The sequence below is a fragment of the Marmota marmota genome, unplaced genomic scaffold, assembly GCF_001458135.2.
Source record: "Marmota marmota marmota unplaced genomic scaffold, marMar, whole genome shotgun sequence".
Taxonomy (NCBI): Eukaryota; Metazoa; Chordata; class Mammalia; order Rodentia; family Sciuridae; genus Marmota; species Marmota marmota.
The window spans coordinates 62,974,329-62,995,434 of NW_025999900.1; the positions used below are offsets into that span (position 1 = coordinate 62,974,329).

A 21,106-nucleotide genomic window follows, 5' to 3' on the forward strand; every position below is an offset into this window, starting at 1 on the left:
CGGCGCGTCCCCGAGGCACGGGGAGCCCCCCGGTGAAACGCGGGGCCAGGCGCAGGAGGAACACCGCCGCAGGGAAAGCCCCTGGCACAGTCTCGAAGTTGCCCGATTGTCCGCGTGGTGGGATCCGGGAGGTGCGGGTCAGTTCCGCGCCCCCGCCAGGGCTCAGCCATCCGCCTGTTGGAAGGCCATTGTGTACTCTGCCTGGGTGTAAAAGGGGCGCTAATGGACCCCAACCTCGCAGCCTCCGGGAGGGCGGGGCCTAACGTCCCAGGCCTGCAGGGCAGGAGCTGCCCGGCCGCTCTCGCATGTGGCGGGGGTTGGCATGGGCATGGGGAGCGCTAGGGTCCGGGTGTAAGAAGTGGGTGCCGCAGGCGGGGGCGACCAGAGTCTTGCAAGTTGCGATCGTCGGGGAACTTGGGAAATTGCACTGGTGGCGCCTGGTTTCGTGGGAGCGGGAGCAAAGGTTCAGTCGCAGGGTCAGGAGGACTTTGATGCCCCCGCCCCACCGCCACCACTCCCCCACAGGCACCCTAAGGCAGAGCGCTCCGCGCTGACCCTCCTCCCCGCCGCTCGCCGCTTTCCGCGTTCCAGCCCGCCTCGCTGCGGTCCGCATGCCCCGACACCGGAGTGTGGACCTCCTTTGCGGCCTCCGGGCTTGTCTGTTTATGGAAATGACTTCTCTGTCTTTCCTCGTCTCCCCAAAGCAAAGGCCAGGTCAGGAAAATTACATACTTCTTTTTCCCAGCGAATAAAGTCGCCTCGTTTGCAGGGAAAGTTTTACAAGCCAATGATGCAGGGCGAAGACCGCACTGTTTAGGTTTCTTAACTGGCTGGCTTTGAACTCGTAGTGGGAGGGGGAAAGAACCCGCTCAGACTCCAAGGGAGAACCCAAGTTGTGAGGGTCTACAACCCCAATGTTTTTAGGTTGCTGGAGGTGGGAAGGGGTATTGGAAGGTTTGTTCTACTTCCTCCTTCAGGGAGAAGAATCCACACTGGGGTCACACTGAGTCCAAGACAGGCAGTCCCTGGCCCCTACCCCAAGAGAGGACCCCTGGATCCCTGGGAGGCTGTACCCTTCGGAAGGCATGGTCTGTCCTGAGCAAGGACTTTCGAGGATGACTTTGGCTTCTGAAGTCATCAGGGGGTTAGGGTTCTTTGGCTGCCATGTGGGATTGGACAGATGTCTATCTGTGCTCCATCACTTGGGGCACAATCCAGGCCCTGGGGCTGTCAGCTTGCAGGTCTCTGTGCCTTTGGGGTCATCTTGGGTGGGTGCTGACCCATGCACCTGAAGGCCTGCACCTTTGAGGCTGTGTTCTGGCTGACGGAGACTGACAGCCCAGAAGTCCTGGAAGCTACCCTTCCCCAAGGACAAGAGCCAGGATCAAACACCCCTGGCTTGGAGGAGAGGGCTGTCCTGAGATGGTGCCTCTGAAGAGCTGCCTTCTCTCTACACTAGGAGTGCTATTTTTCACCCCAAAGGTGCCTAGGACCCAGCTTCCATGTTGCCCATGTGGTCGGCAAAAGCTTTCCCAGATCTGTGGCTCCCCACATGGTCCTACTCCCTGTTCCTCAGCCCCTCTCCACATCCTGCCACCCTCAGCATGGACTCCTTTCTGAGCACCCAGGGACCTCAGACCAGAACCAGCAGACCAGCAGGAAACCCACTTGAAAATAAAAGAAGCCCCTGGCAGCTGGCCTTCTGCAGCTGGCCTCTGCTCTGCCTCCAGAGCTCCGGCTCCCTGCCCTCCCGCAGGTCACCAGCCTCGGCCTAGCAGCGTCTGGGCCAGGGTGGGCCCAGGTTTTGCAGAGCCTGAGGTTTAAATGATTCTGGGGACCCTTTTACCAAAATGAAAACAAAACCAAACCACACAACTGCAGCATGGCCCAGAGGGGCCTTGAGCTAAGTCCAACCTCCGGGGAGTACAGAAATCCTCCCAGGTGACCTGACCGCATGGGCAGAAGGACGCTGTGGAGTCTTTCTTCTAACAGTTTTCACTGCCAGCCATGCTTCTTCAGAGAAAACGTACTTCCTGCACCCCACATGTGACAGCGGAGTCACGTCAGGGTTGCTGGATGGGAGGGGATTTAGGTGGGAAGCTGTGGTCTCCCACCCCCGCCCCCCCAGCCTGGCTCTTGCAGCTGTTGGAAGCCACTGGTGGTTCCTTAGCACATTCTCAGCTCAGGAGCTCAGGCCCAGAAGGGGAGAGGGCCCACTCAAGGCCACACAGCTTGTCAGCCACAGGATGAGGCCTCAGGCCAGAGTCTACCATGCCTGCCCCTCACCGAACGCAGTGCCGCAGACCACCTGCCTATTGCTACCCAGCTGGTCAGGGGCAGCTCTTCACAAGAGGCACAGTCCACAGTCGGCGGCCCACACAGAGTCCACAGGCATGTATGGGACAGGTTCTTTCACACCCTCTAGGCCCCAGCTACCATGATGGAGATCCATCATTAGAAGACTGGCCGTCATTCCTCATCACCCAGCCAGGAGCAGAGGGGGCCTGCACCAGGAGCATTAAAAGACCACAGGATCCCCCGGGGCCTGGGCTGCTGGGAGACAACGGTGGCCCAGTGAAGACCCAGCATCACCCTGGGGAGCCAGGAGCCTGGTTCTGGGCACCATGGAGGCGGCAACTCCTGGGGTGGCTGTGACAGCACTTAGCCACCTTTGGACTCAGCTGCCTCCTTTACAAAATGAAACCAATTTCTGCTTCACCATCTTTGTAGAGTAGATGGGAACGCAGGATGAAATGTGACCACGGGCAGCCCTGGTTTCTATAGTGAAGAGCTGACTGCTGGAGTTGACACCTTGGGCCCTAACTCATCACTGTGTGACCTTGGGCAAATGACTTAACATCTCTGTGCTTCAGTTTCCTCTTCTGTGAAGTGGGGTTCACATTAGCACCTATGTTATGAGGTTGTACGGAGGATTAAATCAGTTACTCTTTGCAAAGCCCTTCAAATAGCACATACTAAGCTCCAAAAATCCAAGATCTCTTTGTTTTCCCAGTGAAAAGGTGACCCCAAGGGCACAAAAGTGACCCCAGGCTGCCTGTTTTTACAGATCACCAACATACAGCCCACTCCTAACAGATTCTAGAGCTAGTGGCCAAGCATTAGCCAGGCGTGAACATTAGCAACAAGGACAAAAACAGAACTGTCAAGTGCCTAATAAAAAATTTAAGTCAACTGCTAACTATTTATTGTCAAATAAAAACCCTAACAATAATAATAACTGAGGCTGAGTGTTGGTTAAGTTCTCCCCACGGGAGCCCAGTTGTCCTTCTCTGCTCTCTTCCCTCGCTCTCTTCCCTCTTTCCTGACGCGCTGCTGGGAGTGCAGAACCACCTGTATAAACCCCCAAAGGGGGAAAGAAACCATCCTTCTAGTGACCCGTATTTTTGTCCTTGTTTGTTGAAATTTAAAAAAAATTTAAAAATAAAAAATTCCACTACAACTCAGGGCTAAAGTCAAGGTGGCCCTGCTGATGTCCTCTGCTCTGGTTTGTAGTTTGTGAGTAGCCTCTGTCCCCTAACCCCACCTTGCAGGGCCAGCAGGACAGGCATTGCTTGCTGCATCTACAGGTGAAGACCCTGGAACTCCACCCCCGGTGGATGGCCTGCCTTAAGGCCCTGCGCTCAGGGAAGGATGGGAGAGTGGCAGCAAGAAGCTCCTGGCTCAGATCAGGAGGCCAGAACCTTCCTTTGGAGCCCACCAATGGCTCTTTATTATTAAAAATAGTTCAAAGCCCACAGGGACCTATTTTATGCCCACGTTGTCCAAATCAGACCTTCTAGCAAGCCGGAGATAAGAAAGAGAGCTCCTGCCTTCTAGGGGCTCCGCTTTGGGGAGGTGAATGAGTAACTGGAAGTCATACAAGCAAGCCTCCTGCAAACCCAAAATTCCACAAAATAAAGCAGTTATTTATGGGGTGGGGGGTGCTGTGTGACAATGAATATAGACTAAAACACATTTGCATGTATGAAAAAAAAACCCAGCCCAGGCCCGTGTGAATTAATATTTTATTGCTTTTTGCGCTGCCACCTGCCTCTCCAAAACCTTCACCAAACAGGAAAGGAGATGACGGTGCCTCAGACTCAGGCAAGGTTTCCAGGAACCTGCGGACTCTTGGCTGTATCCACCAAGGCCATGTCTGTGATGGGCTGCAAGGGCCACCCCACATGGCTCTACCAACGAGACAGGCAAACTCCTCTCCCTAAAAGCCTCCTGTCTCCAGTCACCCAAGGAAGCCAGGCCAGCCCAGGTCTGACTCCCCTTTGCTCTGTGGCCTTGGGCAAGTCCCTCAACCTCTCAAAGCCCAAATTCCATGTAGGGCTAGAAATATCTATTTCAAGGTTAGAAAATTCAGTGAGATAACTCAGGAAACACACGTAGCACAGTGAGGAGTACCAAGTAGAACCCCTGGCTCCTCCAATCACCCCTGCCTGCCTGAGCGGCGTGGTCAACCTGCCAGCACCTGCACCCAGCCCCCAGCCTGCGCCCAGGGCCATGTCCCTCAACAGACAGTGCACTGTTCCTCGGTGCAGACAGAACTAATAATTAGCTGTCATGATTCAATAATAAAAAGAGATAATCCATGCCACAACGCACATGGATTTAACTAATCTTAATTTGGAAGGAAAATAACAACTCCAAATAGATCAAATGCAAGTTTCTCAAGACAACCTGTGAGTGGGGTTTATCTCCAGTTTCCAGCACAAGCAAGTTATTTAGTTTCTTCCACTGGCCAAGCTAATAATTTTTCGCATTTATTTTATTTATTTTTTTAAAGTCTGAAGCAAATATTCCCAGAGCAGCATATAAATCCTGAGACTCATCAGAAGCCCTTCTCTCCAATACGTCTTGGTCACTGGGCCCCAAACTGAAGTCCCTTCTGTACCTTGCCTGTTGTAACAACCCCCCAAGCTCCTCCCTGGCCACTCCCAGGTTCCAGAAGAAGACAGACAAAGCTGGCAAGAACATCCCAGCAGGGAGTGCCGGCCACCTCCCAGCCCAGGGGGGATCTGCTACCTTCTGTCACTTGCTGCCTATCTTTGCACTTCTCCAGAAACTTACGTTCTGGGTTTGTGGGGACAGGGGGGAAAGCAAACTGATGAGTGATGGCCAGTACCCTCCCTGCTGCAGCTTCTTTGGGCTAAGGAAGGGGTGATACCTTGGAAACCTGAATGACCAGGGACCAGGCCCCTCGCTCCAGTGCTATTAATGGTGATGCTAAGGAAGTGTCTGGAAGAAACCGCTTAGAAATCCCAGGTCGGTACGCAAACGTTTTGACTGAGAAAAGCAAGCCCCCCTGAATGCTGCCAAGCGGGGTCCACACTTTCCTCAGCTCGGCTTTCTAGAAGTGTCTTGGTAGCTGCCTCTGGTTCCCCTGCAGGCTGGTGGGGTGTTTCCCGGCACCATCTCATCTCGCCCTCGGTTTACCATTGCAAAGTAGGTGTGGAGACAGGCCCGATAAGTGAGGCATCTCACCTGGACGGCCAGCAGGTAAGGACACTAGGGCTCAACCCAGAAGACGCCCAGGCCCCAGCCCCTCCCCAGGGTGAGTCCAGCATAGAGCTGTCACTGTGTGACATAACGTGACAAAAGACAGAGGGCAGACATGAACCGCAGTCAGTTCACTCTGACAGCGTTTGTGATAGTGAAATCCTCAGACCCAAAGGACATTTTCCCCAACTCTCAACGGGGAGCCCCATTCCAAAGAGACCTCCGCAGGTTACTCCAACACCCCAAAGTATGTCAGAGTTGGGAACAGCAAAGCACCAAGAAGCAGCTCATGTGTGCACATGGCTACGTCCACGTGTACCAGGCACAGACACGTCAGACATACCCAACCGTCGCCGGGTGTGGCAGCTCACAACTGTGACCCCAGCAACTTGAGAGGCTGAGGCAGGAGAATCACAAATGCAAAGCCTGCCTGGGCAACTTAGGGACACCCTGCCTCAAAATAAAAATTTAAAAAATAGGTCTGGGAGTATGGCTCATTGACCCTGGCTTCAACCCCCAGTACCCCCCAATACACACACACCAAAAAAAAAAAAAACACCCAATCATCATTAAGTACCCGCACAGACAAGGAAACTGAGGCTAAGAGGTCGAGTCACATGCCACAGACTGGGGGGAGCAGGGGAGGCTCCTGCTTGGGCTGCGTTCTTTCCCAAGCTGCACAAGGCCTTCAAACCCCAAACACCAGGTCCCCTCCTCCCCAGTCCTCCTCCAAGCACCCTCCCAGATAACTGCTCAGTGATTTCTGCTCTTTGCCACACCTAGAACCTCTCTCGCCTCCCCTCCCAGGGTCCAGGGAGCTCCTGTCTGCCCTCCACACATGGACCCTGTGCTCCAGCAGAACCTCAACAGGGGCAGGGAGAGGCCATAGGAAGGGACCTCAGGACACCCACGACTCACATGTGGGCAGCTGTTAGCACACCTCCAGGCCAAAGACAGAACCCACGCCCTGCCCCCAGGCGGGCCTGGAGACACACAGCCAGGAAGCCCTTCTACCACAGCAGATGCTGGAGGTCTGGCCTTGGACCAACATCACACCAGCTCACACTGGGCCACAGTCCCCACAGAGACATCCTCTCCCTCCCCCGGGGGCTCTCCTCTCAGCCTAGATGCCCAGGACAGGAAAGGGTCACAGGTGCTCAGAGAATGAATGGATGCACGTCCTGCAGAAGATGAAGCCCCAGAAAACGCCTCCCTTCACCTTCCTATTTATCACAAGAGAAGGAAGGAAGGAAAGGACAGAAGGCTGATACGGGGCCCACACCCCCATGCAATGACCGACCCCGTTCCCACAGTAGTCCTCACCCTGGGGACTGAAGAACAGGAGGGAACCCCACTTACTTAGGCCAGCCCTCCCATCCATCTCTGCTAAGAGAAAAGCCTGGGTCCTGGCGGGGAAAGCAGAGGCATGGGATCAGCACAGGGGGACCCTCATGGCCACCTCGCCTTGGGCTCAGCCACACCAGCAGCCAAAGCCAGAGGTAGGGTCCCAAGAATTAACTGCCACCACTTGCCAGGGACTGGCCAGGGCCAACGAGGCCATAGGGACAACAGCAGCCCATGAAGCAGCTGAAGGACCCTTGGAGCCGTGGCCTGAAGGCAGGAGTGGAGGGGCCCAGCGAGGCCAGCCGTGCCAAGGGCCTGGGCAGCAGCTGTGCGGGTTTCCGGAAGCCCGGGCAGAGAAGCACCCATGATTCCTAGTTCCCCTCTTAAAATATAAAGACTCAATTATCTTTGAGCAGCTTGCTTTACACATGAATTGACACATTTATTTTACAATAAATAACTGAAAGTTATCTGTGTTTCCTTTACTGTTAATCTACACAGAGAAATAATAAACAGGGCTTGTCTTCAAAAACTGCAACGACTGCAGTCCTCAGAATTCAATTAAGCTAAAATAATTAATGCTCCCACCATATTAAATTACTTTATACATTTGAGCCACTGAAGTTTTATTCTTTAATCTTTCCTTTTTTATTAAATAAAAAAAAAAAAAAAGGAACGAAAAGAAAAGTTGGTACCAAAGTAGGGAGGGAAATGGGAAGAACGGGGACTAGAAAGGAGCCCGTGATAGGCTGTTAAATGGAATGGTCGTCCGCCGCTGACACAGCGTGTAGACTGTGGTGTGTCTTTGATTAAAATAACATTTTAAATGCTTTGAACAAACATATCTCTTTAGACTTCTGAGGGATTATTTTACATATTTCTTCTAAAATGAAGAAATCCATTCGTCCTGTTGCCGAACAGAAAGGCCAAGTATATCTTTCGTCACACATAAAATAAAAATACTGGAGCCTGCTACAGTATTACTTCCCAAAAAAGGGGGAAAAGGAAAAAAAAAAAACCCAGGGTGTAAGAGGGACCGAGGGTAAGGACAAAGCAGCCTTGGAGATCAGCCTTTCCTGGTATAAAATCATGTTGAGTCACTTTCTTAAACTCGCCATGGGGACCCAAAGACTCTCCTTGGAAACAACTTCAATGTGGCACGAGAATTCAGGTGTTTGGGGTAAAAGCTGTGGGTCTGTGCATTGAGGAATAAATGGGGACCTCACCAGAGACCACCCCTGAAAAATCTGTGTTCAGTGACAGAGGGTTTTCATCCACTGCTGGAAACTGTCCCTTGAGTAGCAGGCACACAGTCCCAGGACCCAGCATCCCTCTCTCCTGATGGCTGGGTCCCAACCATGCAGCATCACCCCTTGCTTCTGGGAAGGAGGATATGATCTCAAGCTGGGCACCCACCAAAAGGTACCCACTGCCCAGCACGGGCCGCAGGAACCTCAAACGACCTCATGGACACCACTGTGCAGGTGGGCAGAGGGAGGCCCCAAGTCACAAAGCTGCCACGTGCTGGAGATGGGCTTGCTGAATTACCCTCCTGGGTCACAGGAGGTCCCTGCCACACCCACCTCTATCACCTCCAGTCCCTCCAGTGCCCTGTTCAGCCTCCAGGACCTCACTGTGGGGTCCAGCCACACAGTTTCCCAGCAGGCCACCTACTGGCATGCTGCAGAGCCAGAGGGGACCCCTGGGAGAAAAGCTGCACTGGAAAGGACTTGGGGACTCCCCGTGCATTAAACCCTCATCCCAGGCCTGCAGGGACATCGTGCCTTGTTGACAAATGGGGAAACTTAGGCTCATGAGGTGACCAGCCCCAAGTCAACCAGCAGGATTCCAACTGCTCTCTGCCTGAGCTCTGATTCCTGTCGCACTCCAGGAGAGGCTGCAGTCTCAGGGAACACAGCCAGGCCAGGGGCCCCTGTCTCCCTCAGACCACCCGGGTTCAGAAGTATGAACAGTCTGGTTTGCACGCAGAGCAGTGGCTCCCAGGGGGGACCAGCATGCCATGGTGTGGCCAGGAGGTAGGACTCACTGCAAAGGAACCTCGCTGGGGGATGCAGGCAAAGCCCCACACCTGTTCTGAAGGTGGTCAGACACGCTGTGCAGGTTAGCCAGGAGGCATGTCCAACCTCCTGAAGGGACACAGTGCTCCCTTCCCCCAGACCTACCCTTGGGGTCAGGCAACGTGAGAAGCAGCCTCAGAGATGGGGGAGACAAGTGCCCCCACTCAGGGAGGCCTACCAGTCACGGCCACGCTCACCGTCTCCTCAGTCCTCACAAGAGTCCTCGGAGACTAGGGTCCCCTAGCCCACTTCACGGCAGGGCAGACTGATGGATCCCAGTTGTAAAGAACAGACTCGAACCCCAGAGTGTCCGGCTCCAAAGCCAGGGACTGAGCCAAGATCACCAGCAGAGAGTGCACCGCGCAGACTTATCTCCACTCTGTGTTCCTGGCCACCTCTGGATTAGGCCCCACCATTGAGTCCCCAAGCCGAAAGCAAAGCGCCCTACCAGGCCAAAGGGCATCCCTGAGCCTCAGGCCTATCTCCTCCAGAGGGTCACCCAGATGGTGGGCCCTCGGAAAGGGGGAGCCCCAGAGGCCATCCTGGAAGCCCCCAGACCTCCCGCAGCACCAGCACTCTCAGACCAAGGGCGTGGGACCCGGGAGGCGGCCTCAGCAGCGGCCAGGTGAACGCCACGTTCCATACCTGCAATGTTCTCCTGCTTGGGGCAGATGCCTTTCGTGGGCGAGAGCAAGTGGTCATCTTCATCGGGCGTGACCTGGATCCCGATCTCAACCGGCTCCGACACCTTCCTGAGCTCGGAGCGCGAGGGCGGCGGGCTGCCCTTGTCCAGGCCTTTGTCGTAGCAGGCACCCAGGCTACCGCCACACTGCTTCTTCTTGTGCTCTATAAAAACCAGGATGTCCCCCAGGGGGAAGTTCATCTGACACTGGCCACAGGTGAGCAGGTCAGGGTCGGGGCCACCCACCATCAGCCCCAGGCCGCTCGGCTCCTCTATCTCCAGACCCTCATCTTCCTCGAGGATGGCGGCCTCCACGTGGTCAGCCTCTGCTGGAGACAGGGGAGGGGCAGAGAAGACAGAGATGGGCTTAGGCGGTCACAGGCACCCGGCGCTCCTTCCCCACCTTCCCCTCCAAGAAGCAGACACCCTCTGCTGCTGGCTGCTGGGGTTCACGGTGCCCTCCCCAGGACCAGAGATTGCCAGCCCCCCACCAGGCACTCTGAGGCCCCGGGAGAGACACCCGAACTCCCAGAGGGTACCACATTGGTGGTGCTGGTTTTACTGCTTCCTGGCGTGTTTTCTGCCAGTTTCTCCCCAACACAGCATCCGAACACACATGTACACACGCACGTCACACCCATCCTGGCGGTGAACAGTACCAGCTGGAGACGTCTCTCTCAAGCCTCACGGTATCTGGGCATCACCTGGGGAGCTTCGAAATCTCCTGATGCCCAGGCAGCTGCACCCCGGCGCCGTCACAGTGGGACTGAACATGAGCATTGTGTGAGGCTCCCCAGGTGACGGGCTGGGAAGCAGGGAGCCAGAGCCCGGTCCCCCTGCTTGGGCAGACCTGCCAGCCCTCCCTTCCCTGGGACGCTGCCATTCATGTTCCTGTTCTCCCATTCATACCCATCCTCCTCACATTCCTCTACCTGAGCCCTGGCCTCGCACCAAACTAGGAAACAGAAACCCAGACGGGCGTGGAGGGCCGGTCCTTGTGAGAGAAAGAAGCCCACACGCTCAGAAAGCGACAAGTGAGTGTCAGGTTCCAAAAACCACGGAAGGGAGACAGGATTGCTGCAGAAGGGCGCAGGGGCCAGGCGGTCGGCACAGGGGAGCAGGCTGGCCTGCTCCCCAGCACCCCTCAGCGCCCCTCAGCACCCATCCGCTCCTCTCTGCTCCTTTTTGTTGGTTGGTTTTACTTTCATGCTCAGAAATAGAAAAGAAAAAGAAAAAAAAAAATTCTTCAGACTCCAAAAGCATTTCTTGGCAAATACCTAAGCACGTGTCCGATGGGCTGTATGTTTTTATATTTCTTTAGCCACCAGTATATTTCCTCTGGTGGTTGTTTTCGCAGGGACAATGCTGGGAAGGAGCACGGGACCTGAATATTCTGAAGCTAATGGATGCCTCTAAACTCAGCACCCTCTCAAGGGGAAACTGCAGAAGTCCACAGCCAAAAGTGTCCTCCATAAGGGGAAGTGGGTGACAGCAGGGTTCAGAGTCCCTGAGGCCTGAGCAGACTCGGCCTGGAATGTTCTGAGAGCAGACGTCAGTGGGGTTGTAGGCAGGGCAAGTGGCAGGACCTTCAGAGGAGCCCGGGGTCTAAGGCCAAGGAGGCAGGTAGATCTCCAGCCGCGTGGTATTTAGGGAAGGATAATGAGAACCACAGAAGGACGGGGAGAAGGACTGGGAGGGAGGGAAACGCATTCCGTGGCAGTGAAGTTACCAAAAGGACAGAGCCAAAGAACAGATAATTTAAGGAAAAAATTCTGTGGCATCTTCCATCCGACATAGAAATCACTGCTCTGTGCTTTCTGAACGCAGACTTTTGCTCAGGGCCCTGGAGAGCCCGTGGGGAAAACTCAGCACAGAAGCTGGGGCTGGTGACGTAGCGTCGCGTCCGAACTGTGCGTGGACAGGGAGAGGAACAGGTATCGCTGAGAAGGGAAATCGCGACTGGAGATCCTGCCTGTGGTTACAGCAGGGCAGACAGGGCCCTTGATGAATTAAACGTAGAAATGCGTCAGAAAAGTGGCAGCACAAAAACACCCCGCAGATGAGGAAATCCTACATCTGCCGTCTGCAGACCTCGAACAAAAAGATCCGACAAGGTAAAGAAACAGTCCTCACAAAGCCGGTCCCACAGACCATTAATTACACTTTAAAAAGAAATCGGAGTTTACTTAAAAAGGAGTTTGGAGACAATGCTACATAATTAATTTACCAATTTATTTTATGAAAAGATGCTTTGCTATGGTTCAAATGTAATCACAAGCTTCCCGCTGAACAGTGGTTGGAGGGAGAGCCTAGAAGCCTGTGAACGGTTTGTCAGGACGTAAAAGGTAATTATTCGGTGCCTCTTTTCCCTTTAATGATCTAACATTGAGCAATACTGTTTATATTGAAAAGCTCGCACCTTTAATTACCAATTACATATACATAATTTCAGAGCCAAAGGAGAGGGCTGTGAAAACAGTTCTTTAGAAATATAAGGATGTATTGTGCGCCATTTCTAGAGAAGGAGCGCTAATAAATGGGAGGAGGATGTCAAAATATTGTTTTGTTTAAAAAAAAAGAGAGACAGAGAGAAGCACAAAGGAAATGAGCTGAAAAGAGGGAAAAAAAGGACAAAATGAAATTGAGAATTCAAACGGAACAGGGGCAAGGTAGGTACCTGGTTCCCTTCTAAACGCCACCCCTGAGCAGCCTGGCACGCTGCCTCCCGCACAGCACTGATAAAAACAACGTGGCCTCCACGTTCCCGACTTGGTCGCCCTTGCTAAGCGCCAGGAGCCCTTTCTGTCTTCTAATTGACTCTTCAGCTGACTTTTTTATTGTTTTTTTCCTGAACATTTACAGCCACGTGCACCCTCCTGGGTAGATGTTCTAGCCAGCCCAGCCAAGAGACCTCCTCTCTGCTAGAAGTGTTAAGCTACAGATGCATTTCCTAATTCAAAAGAAACACAGATAAATTTTGAAATTAGCAAAGGTCACACAGGCCTGGCCACCAGCATCCCTCGGTCTCCAGGCCTCCTTGGCCAAGACTCTGTACCAGGTCTTCTCTCTCTCTCTCTCTCTCTCTCTCTCTCTGGGGGTAACATCTGGTGCTCCCTCCGTGTTCTGGTGGTCCCTGTCTTTCACTGTCCTCGTGAAGCAAGCCCTGTGAGCCCCAGTAATTGAGTTTGAAGGTCTCCAGTGCCATTGACAGTGCCACAGACCCGATTTCAGTGTCAAGTCCCTTCACAGCCTGCCAGCCTCCCTCAGGCAGCCCAAGACTAGCCAGGGCTCCAGGCTCAGCTCTGAACTTGGGTCTCCATGCCCAGACCTGGACCCAACTCACTGCCTCTGAGGGAGTTGGGAGGAAAAGAAATGAGGCCAAAAAAAAAAAAAAAAAAACCTCCCTCCTTCCCCTCCAACTTCCAGCCTTGAAAAATAAAACTCCCAAGAATTCAGCATGTCCACCCTGTCAACTCCACAGACTGGGGATTCCTCTCCCCACCCCCAGGCTGCAGAGCACTGAGCTCTGACCTGCTCCATGTGACACCTGGAGGGAAGGTTGCCCTCAGCGTCAGGCAGCAGAGTCCCCTGAACCCCAAACCACTCTACTTCTGGGTCAAAGCAGGTGGGACAAGGCAGCTCAGGCCTGAAGCTCAGGGCCTGCAACGACACCCCAAAGACTGTGGTTTCATTTCCGCTGGCAGGCGGATACCGGGCTGGGCCTGTGGGGTGTGTGTGAGTGTGCGTGCATGTGTGTGTGTGTGTGTGTGTGTGTGTGTGTGGTGCAGGGTGCGTGTGTCCCTTCTTAGAACTGTACCGATAATGAAAGAAAGAAAAGGAGAAAGAACCACTCAGCCAAGTCCTGAGAAGAGGCAGGTGAGAAGGTGCCCCGTCCTCGGGAGCCCCCTCCTCTGTCCTATGGACACCTGATTTATACGTAACCCCAACTCTGCACCACCTCGGAGGTCAAAACTTCCACCAGAGAGGAGAAAACCCCAGGAAAGAGAAGAGACGAATAAAAGCAGCCCTTCAAATCCCCAAGCCCCACAAACCAGTCCTCCTACAGCCATATCCAGCAAAGCTGGGCCTTAAAAAAATAGGGCAAAAGATATGGTGAGAGGTGCTTTTATGAAACTTCCCCAGTGTCAGGCGGCCCTGCAAAATATCTCTGCTCTCTGTATACTATCAGCCAGCGATGGCAACAATGTTTGACTCATTAAGAGGAAAAATGAATGGATACAGCAGGCAACTGGCTCAAATGTCAGAAATCAGAGGGCTGAGGAGGCTTCTGAAATGTTCAGCCCTAAAGTGTATGAACAAATATATATTTCCTCAGGCACATGCATGTGTGTGTGTGCGCACACACACACACACACACACAGAGTTTTCTTTTACAACAAAACCACATTTTATTTACAAGGCTAGGCCTCCTCCCAGCTGGTAAACGCGTTTAGAAGCAATGAAATCAAGCTTCACAAATAATAATGGGCATCGTTGTTAAGTGGAGGGGGAGCACTTGATCCCAAGACAAACTTCCCCATGTCGCAGCTCTGCTGGGAAGGAATTTGGGGCAGAAGGCAGAAACGCAGAGACAAGGTTAACAGGGGCCCTTCGAGGGCTCAGCAAGGCCTCACCTGGCGAGTTCTTTCCCCACATACTGGGCTCCTGAGGCCCCACCCGACCGGGTCCATCTCTAACCACCACCCCTGTACCTGCCCTACGGGGAATTCCAGCCAAGAGGTCGGTCACCTGCTGTCCCCAGAGTACAGGGCATGTGCACAGCTCCATACATGTGGGCACACCACACACACACACACACACACACACACACACGTGCCCTGCCACATATACAGCACATAGGCTCCTGTTCCCCTTCACTCTGTGTCAATTCAAATCCAAATCTCTATCTTTAATGGCTAACCCACAGTACAGAAGAAATCCAGGCAGAATTATTGTTTTGGTGATGGGGGGGCAGGAGGGAGGGGTGAGGAGAGATGCACCAGGCTCTTAAACCCGTGTGCCGCCAACGTCACAGCCGCCATCGTGATGTGTACTCGTGTTTACAAGAGATGTTGAGCATCCGTCGCCCGAGCTCTGCACCGAGGAGACTTTGCACCTGCTTCCTACGAAGTCGCAGCCTCTGCTAGCAAGCCCTTGCTTACCAGTAATCTGCAAAGGGATCTTTTTATTCTCTTCGCTGTGAACGTTCAGGGAGGGACTGAGACTCCAGGCGACACTGAAACGCCACCAAGGCGCACACGCGACAGAGCGCAACACTTTCTGAGCTGCCATCAATTTTTAATTTATTGGATCCAAGGGAAAATAACAACCATGGGGAGGGGCAAGAAGTGGGTGGATGGGAGAGAGCAGGAATCAATTCTTGGTGTAGAAAATAACCTATGACCAGATGATGCTCAAAAGGCAGGACAAGAGATTTCATGAAGTTCTCCCAGCTGAGGGGATGATAAAGCCTGGCAGAGGCCGAGACGGAGGCAGAGCGAGACGTGCTGGGAAGGATGTCCACGCAGGGCCGCGCAGGGTTAGGACATGAAGAAGGGAGGAGGGGAGCAGCCAGGGGGCACGGCCAGGCAGGGTCTGAAGCAGGAAGCATTATGTGGAGGAGCCCTCTGCGCCCTGACCATGCTCAGTGAACTGCAGAGTCCAACCTGTTCTGGGTGTCAAAGCCCTGTGCCTTCCCGAGACCCTCCAATGACCACATCCATGGAGGGACAGCTGCACACCAAGGCCACCACCCCGTCCACTCTAAGCCAACCACAGCACAGGCCTTGAAATAAAATGTTCACCATCATGACATCTGGGAAGAAGATACACAGCAGGCAGCCAGTGCAAAACACGGTCACCAACTTGGGTCAGGTTCCCCCCTCTGGAAGGATGACCAGGCTCCTGCTCATGTGGCCAGTGGGGAAAGGTGTGGGCCAAGCCCCCAGTCCAAGAAACAAGGAACTCCTGATCAGTGAAGAGGTTGTGGCTACAGGGAAAAAGAACCTCACTCACATTGTCAATAAACTTGAGTGGAACATTGAGTGGTGCAAGGGAGAAGCCCGTGCACACAGACAGTCCTGGGAAACGCCAGCCTAGTTTTGGACAGATGAAGGACAGTTCCTTACAAAATACCCAGGGGTGTTCCACAGGCTTAGTCCAGCCTCCTCCCCTCCCCACTGCACTTAGTTGTCCAGAACCCCAAAAACTGAGCTCAGGAATCTGGGTCTCATCAACCCTAAATCAGAAAAAAAGGAACAAACCAATAAGGAAGCCACACCCCGAATATGCACAGATCCTTACTTAAAGGCTACAAATGAAAGATTAAATCCTCAACACCAAAGAATGAAGTGTCCCATGTTTTGAGTAAAACACTTCCTTAAAGGAGGGTAGAAAAAAACAATTTCCCACTATAGAACACCTTCTTAACACATTCTTCTACAAAACTGCAAATTCCTTAAATCTCAGAGCCACAATGGGGCTCATAATGATGTGACACAAAAGCATTCTTTGTGGCCAAATGAAGAGATTTGTTTTATTTAACATCATGCTTTTTCAAAGGTGCCAGTCCTTTTTCGAAGGACTTCCATAAGGGCCCCTGGACCACGAGGCTTGGACTGGAAGAATTCAGATTCTCAGAGGCCGACAGCAACATCACGAGGGCAAGAGCTGCTTCCAACATCTCGTTTCCAAGGTAGAAATTTCAACATGACCCCATTTCTAAAAAAAATTCTAAACAGTGCATCCATTTGCGGCACATGTTAATCACAATAACATTGGCATTGGACTTTCTTGAGTCAGCCTTGCATGTTACAAGACTCATTAGAATGTTTCACAAATGGATTTGTATTTCAGCAGTTCAGTGGAAGGGGGTCATAAAAAAGTTATGGAAAAACAGAGGATTTTTTCCCCCTCTTTTTACTTTGAAGTTACTTAATTTTGTGTGGTCTGGGATTTCATTACAGTAAAATAGCTCGGGCTGGCTAATTCAACACCCAGGCAAATTATCAGCTGCCACAGAGGAAAAAAAAAAAAACAATGAATTTCTTGAATTTCAGCAACTACACAGAAAACTTGCATATGTCAAAATGCTGGACCCAAGTCCCCATGAATCTAGCACTATTTATCAAACCCCGATCTAGTGTCACTTTTACCAGTAAGAGCGAGGCCACTCTGCTCACCCCCTCCATCAGCTCATGAAGAAGACAGACACAAGAAGTGTGTCCCTGTGCTTTCGCGCGTCTCCAAATAGCCTGCTCTCGGGCTTTGCATACACATCCTGGGAAAACCTACTGCTCAAGGGAGGCAGGCGGTGAACAAACGGTTGTTCCCGAGGAGCAGGGAGAAAAAATGTGAACGATATCACCAATGTTTGGCTCCCTGGGGCGGGAAGGCAGATTTGCGGGATCAGGGAGCAGGGAAAAGACAGAACACACAAGACCCCAGGTTGGATCATGTGAGTAAATAAACCGTACTGCAAAGTGACAAAGCCAGTCGGCAGCTGGAAGACACTGATGTTCATCCCTGGGTCAGCACCTCCCCATACATTCTTCCATACCTCTGTCCCATTAAAATGTACATGAGTGTGTCTACAACTAGCTCCGTCTTCAGAGAGGGTCCCTCGGCCAGAATCAGTAACTTGGCCGTGCCGTGCTGTGCAGAGCATGGTCCCCTGAGAGCGTTTATTTTCCCCTTGTCCTCCCCAGATGTAACACCAGAAGCCAAAGTCCTTAGAGAGTTTCAGCTTAAGGTGAGGCCCAATCAGGCAGCCAGAGGGTCCTCCTTTCAGCCCCTGGAGATGAGTGGAGAGAGTCCTCAAAGGACAAGACCCTGACCCATCCCTCCAGTCCTTCTTATTGTCTTATGTGCACTGTCATGCCTGTGGTCAGGGCTCAGCCACAGCCTGCGAGCTCCCCAGGTTCCAAGGCAAAGGACTGGGGATTTCTAAACTGAATTTTCTTAACAGTCTTCTGCAGGCCAGAGGCCACTGCTGGGCCGGAGCCTTCCAGAGGTGACGGTGGCTCTTCCTCCCTAAGTTGTCCAGAGAGCTTGCTGTCGCTATATGCTTACAACCGGCTCCATTCGAACATTAACTGAAGTAGAGAAATCATCAGATAAATGGCTGGCCCTCTTTCTCCAGCCGATGACAGCACTCGGCTTTTGTCTGACCTAATTTATCTCTCTTTCAGGTTAGAATAAAGCACTCTTTCCTGTCACAGGGCAACCTCTTCTGCTCACGTACTGAATTCGAGCATCAGATTCAGGCTGACTGTGCTGTCTGCAGATTTGTCCAGCTTGGTAAACAAGACGGTATAGACCTAAAAATCCCATGACCAAAGCATGCATCTTCCCCAACACTAAATGACATGTTGTGGGGGGGACGGTCTCATTACATGCCATCCATGAAGGGCATTGCCTGGGGTGAAAGGTCTCCAACAGGGGCCCTGGCAAGCACATGCTCCTTCTAAACAAAGTTTAGCACATTATTTGAGTTGGCATCTGATATCTTTGGGGAATAGTGCTATTTCCTCCAGTACAGGGGGAGCATTACCTAATAAGTGGAATTGAGAACCCAAGTGTTATAAACTCTGAGCTAAAAGGATTTCCATTCATCAAACTGTTTTAGGTACAAAACTCCCCAATGCAGCGATTCTCTGTGTCCCCAGATCTGTAACATGCAACCCAGAAAGAGACGGTGCGCCTTACTCAAAATGATGAACCCTCTTCCCGACCCCCCAGCTGGATCACAAATGCCTTAACAACAGAGTGTCATTTTCAGAATGTCAAGACCACAGATAAATCAGGAAAACACACTCATCCAAAACTAATAATTTTAATTGTTAAAAAAAATGCAAGAAAGAAAGAAAAGAAGAAAAAGAAAATTAAAGAAAAAGAAAATACCTCCATCTGCCAAGGAAAGGCTTGTAAATCAATGTCGATGGCTTGAAAATAGATTTCTCAAACTTATATTCTCATTTTGTCCTGCACGAATCTCCACAGGAAAATCAATATTACAACTTCACACTTAAGACATTTTGCAGCAACGTAAACTGCCGGCTGCTGATGGAAGCCCATTCCTAGCCATTGTAGCAGGGGCGCCACCAGCCATGACACGGGCACCGAGCTCCCCCTAGCTGCCGAGCGGCGCTAGGCGAAGCTCAGTATTTCAGGCTTGCCATGAACCAAAAGCCAATTCCACTGAAAGTTTATTTTGGAAAGTATTTTATCACAACAAACAACAGAGAATGCAAAGCAATCAGGATAGGAGATGCACAGGGCGAAGGGAAGGCACGGTACAAGCTGTGTGGCCTGTAAGACAGAGCCAGGAGTGCCCTGCTGATAAGGCCTTGGAAACTGGTATGCTCACTCCTCAGTCAGAAACCGGGATCCGCAATCGGACTGTTTACATGCTTCATTTCCCCTGAGACATAATTCTAATTACTGTCAAATGCACCCAAAATTGGCCCCCTGTTCGATCAAGGAAAACCCCCCTGGGTCTACACAGTGGTCACCAGTGCATCTCACCCAACCCTCTGATCCCAGCCCCCTTGGATGCTTCTAAGGCCCGCTTCTAGACACAACCGTGTTTGCCCTAGAACTGGAGAAATGGTTTCTTTTTGGGTATAAAATATTCTGAAGGCCAAGCAAAACCACCAACATCAAGGCGGAGGCAGATAACAACACTCCCCACCCCACCCCCCCAAAAAAAAAGAAAGAAATATGCCTAAGTACAAAATCTTCAGGTAGGAAAAAAATACCCTTTAAAAATATTAGGAGTTGTTAAAATATGCTCACGACTGTTTTCTCTCAGGTGTGAATTACAAATGAATAAAACCAGCCTGGCATAACACCTTGCATGAGCACGTTCTTATTCTCCCGTGGAATCGAAGCAGCTGACATATCACACTTCTAATGATATGGGGTTCCCTTCTGTGCAGAAGGGAGACAAACTTCACTGTCCCCACCCAACTACCAAAAAAGAAAAAAATAATAATAACAGAAGAAAAGGAGGGCCCATGTCTTATGAAATTTATCAGAGGCCCAGTTTTGAAAGGTAAGTGGACCATTGTAGATATACCATCCTCTAGGGAGTTAGGGTAATTGTAAGCACAGCCACCTTCAAAACATACAGTTACAGCAAAAGCTAATTTAAAAGGCGACCGTGGAATTAAAACAGTTAGCCTAACTTCCCTGTCAAATCCTGGGTCTCTGTTTTGCAAAATCATGAATTCATACCGAAAATTATTGATCTTCCGAGGAAACCTGTTGGTGGGTTGCTGAAAATTCACCTTAATTGAGGTCACATAATTTATCATGGACATCTTGGTTTATTCAGTTTCTTCAGACAGCCTCCAGCCCCTCCAAGGATTTGAGTACATTTCCCTTCACCCTGGCCCTGTCTAGCACGGCCGGCTCTGGGTCCTTCTCGCTGCCTGGTCAGCCGCTCCCCTCTTTCGTCCTCTTTCACTATTGTTACTGTGTTGTTTTGTGTTTGTTTTTATTAATGGCTGTGACTGTCCTCCAGTTTTAAAAGCTATATTCATCTAGGTCAAACATTTGAAACAAACCAGAAGCCCAGGTTTTCATTTCCAGCTGTCTCCCTCACTCTCTCCTACCTTGCTCTTCTCCCCACCAGTCCTGTCTGTAAATTGAACTAACTCATTATGGAGCCCCTCTCCTTACCCCTGACCAAGAACACGGATGCTATTTGTGTGCTCTTCTGGTTTCCCAGGCCATCAGTTAGCCCAAGTTGCATCATCCCTAAAGAACCTAAGGCTGCTGCCCCACAGGCCCGCAGGCTGCTGCCCAACTGATCAGGCTACTGATCAGGCTACGTTTTAGGTGGTTTCTTTCATATTTAAAAATCTCAAATGGTAACACCAGGTGGGATTTGCAAGGGCACCTGCTTTGCTAGCCTGAGCTCCAGAGCACCCTAAGGCTCCTCTACAGTCTGGAGAAAGGCAAATCCCCAGGCCAGGCAGCCTCAACTGCCTCTGATTCTTGCCTTCCCCTGCTAGCTCCCACCTCCCGGGTGACACAGGACAGGCAGAAAAGCCAGCTGCTTTTGGATAATAAGTAGCCTTGTCTGAGAACTGGTTGGACCACTCTCCCTGCTTAAACCCCTGCACAAACCAGGACTCCCTGTGCCCCTGGAAGGCAGGCAGACTGCTTCACGCCATCATCTCCGTCCCCTCTTTCTACCCACCACCCTTCTTTGCTTCTCTTTCCCTCGCTGCCCCTGCTCCAGTATCATCAGTGGCTTTCCCCAGATGGAAGGATGTTGCACCAGGCACCCCTCGCCCCCATGCCCAGCTGCCACCAGTCCTCCTGCCCAGGGTTTTCTCCTGACGTCCCAGGAATGCCAGGAGAGTGGAGAGCAAAAGCAGGCAAACCTACCTGCCTCTTTCCCCTCACACACAACTGCAAAGGCTCCTGGTTCCTGTCTCGGCTGCCAGCTCGGCAATGCACCCCCAACATCTCCCCCTTCCCCACC

At 51.9% G+C, this 21,106-nt stretch overlaps 1 protein-coding gene across 2 annotated transcripts in view; it reads right to left on the reverse strand.

Annotated features, from left to right (window-relative positions):
- Bcl11b (BAF chromatin remodeling complex subunit BCL11B) overlaps positions 1-21,106 on the reverse strand; it is an 89,067-nt gene that overhangs the window by 66,441 nt on the left and 1,520 nt on the right. For both annotated transcript variants that reach the window (XM_048799309.1, XM_048799308.1), the window contains exon 2: positions 9,576-9,941. In XM_048799309.1, the coding sequence (XP_048655266.1) occupies positions 9,576-9,861 (286 nt within the window). In that variant the 5' untranslated portion in view covers positions 9,862-9,941. The remainder of the gene's footprint in view (positions 1-9,575; positions 9,942-21,106) is intronic.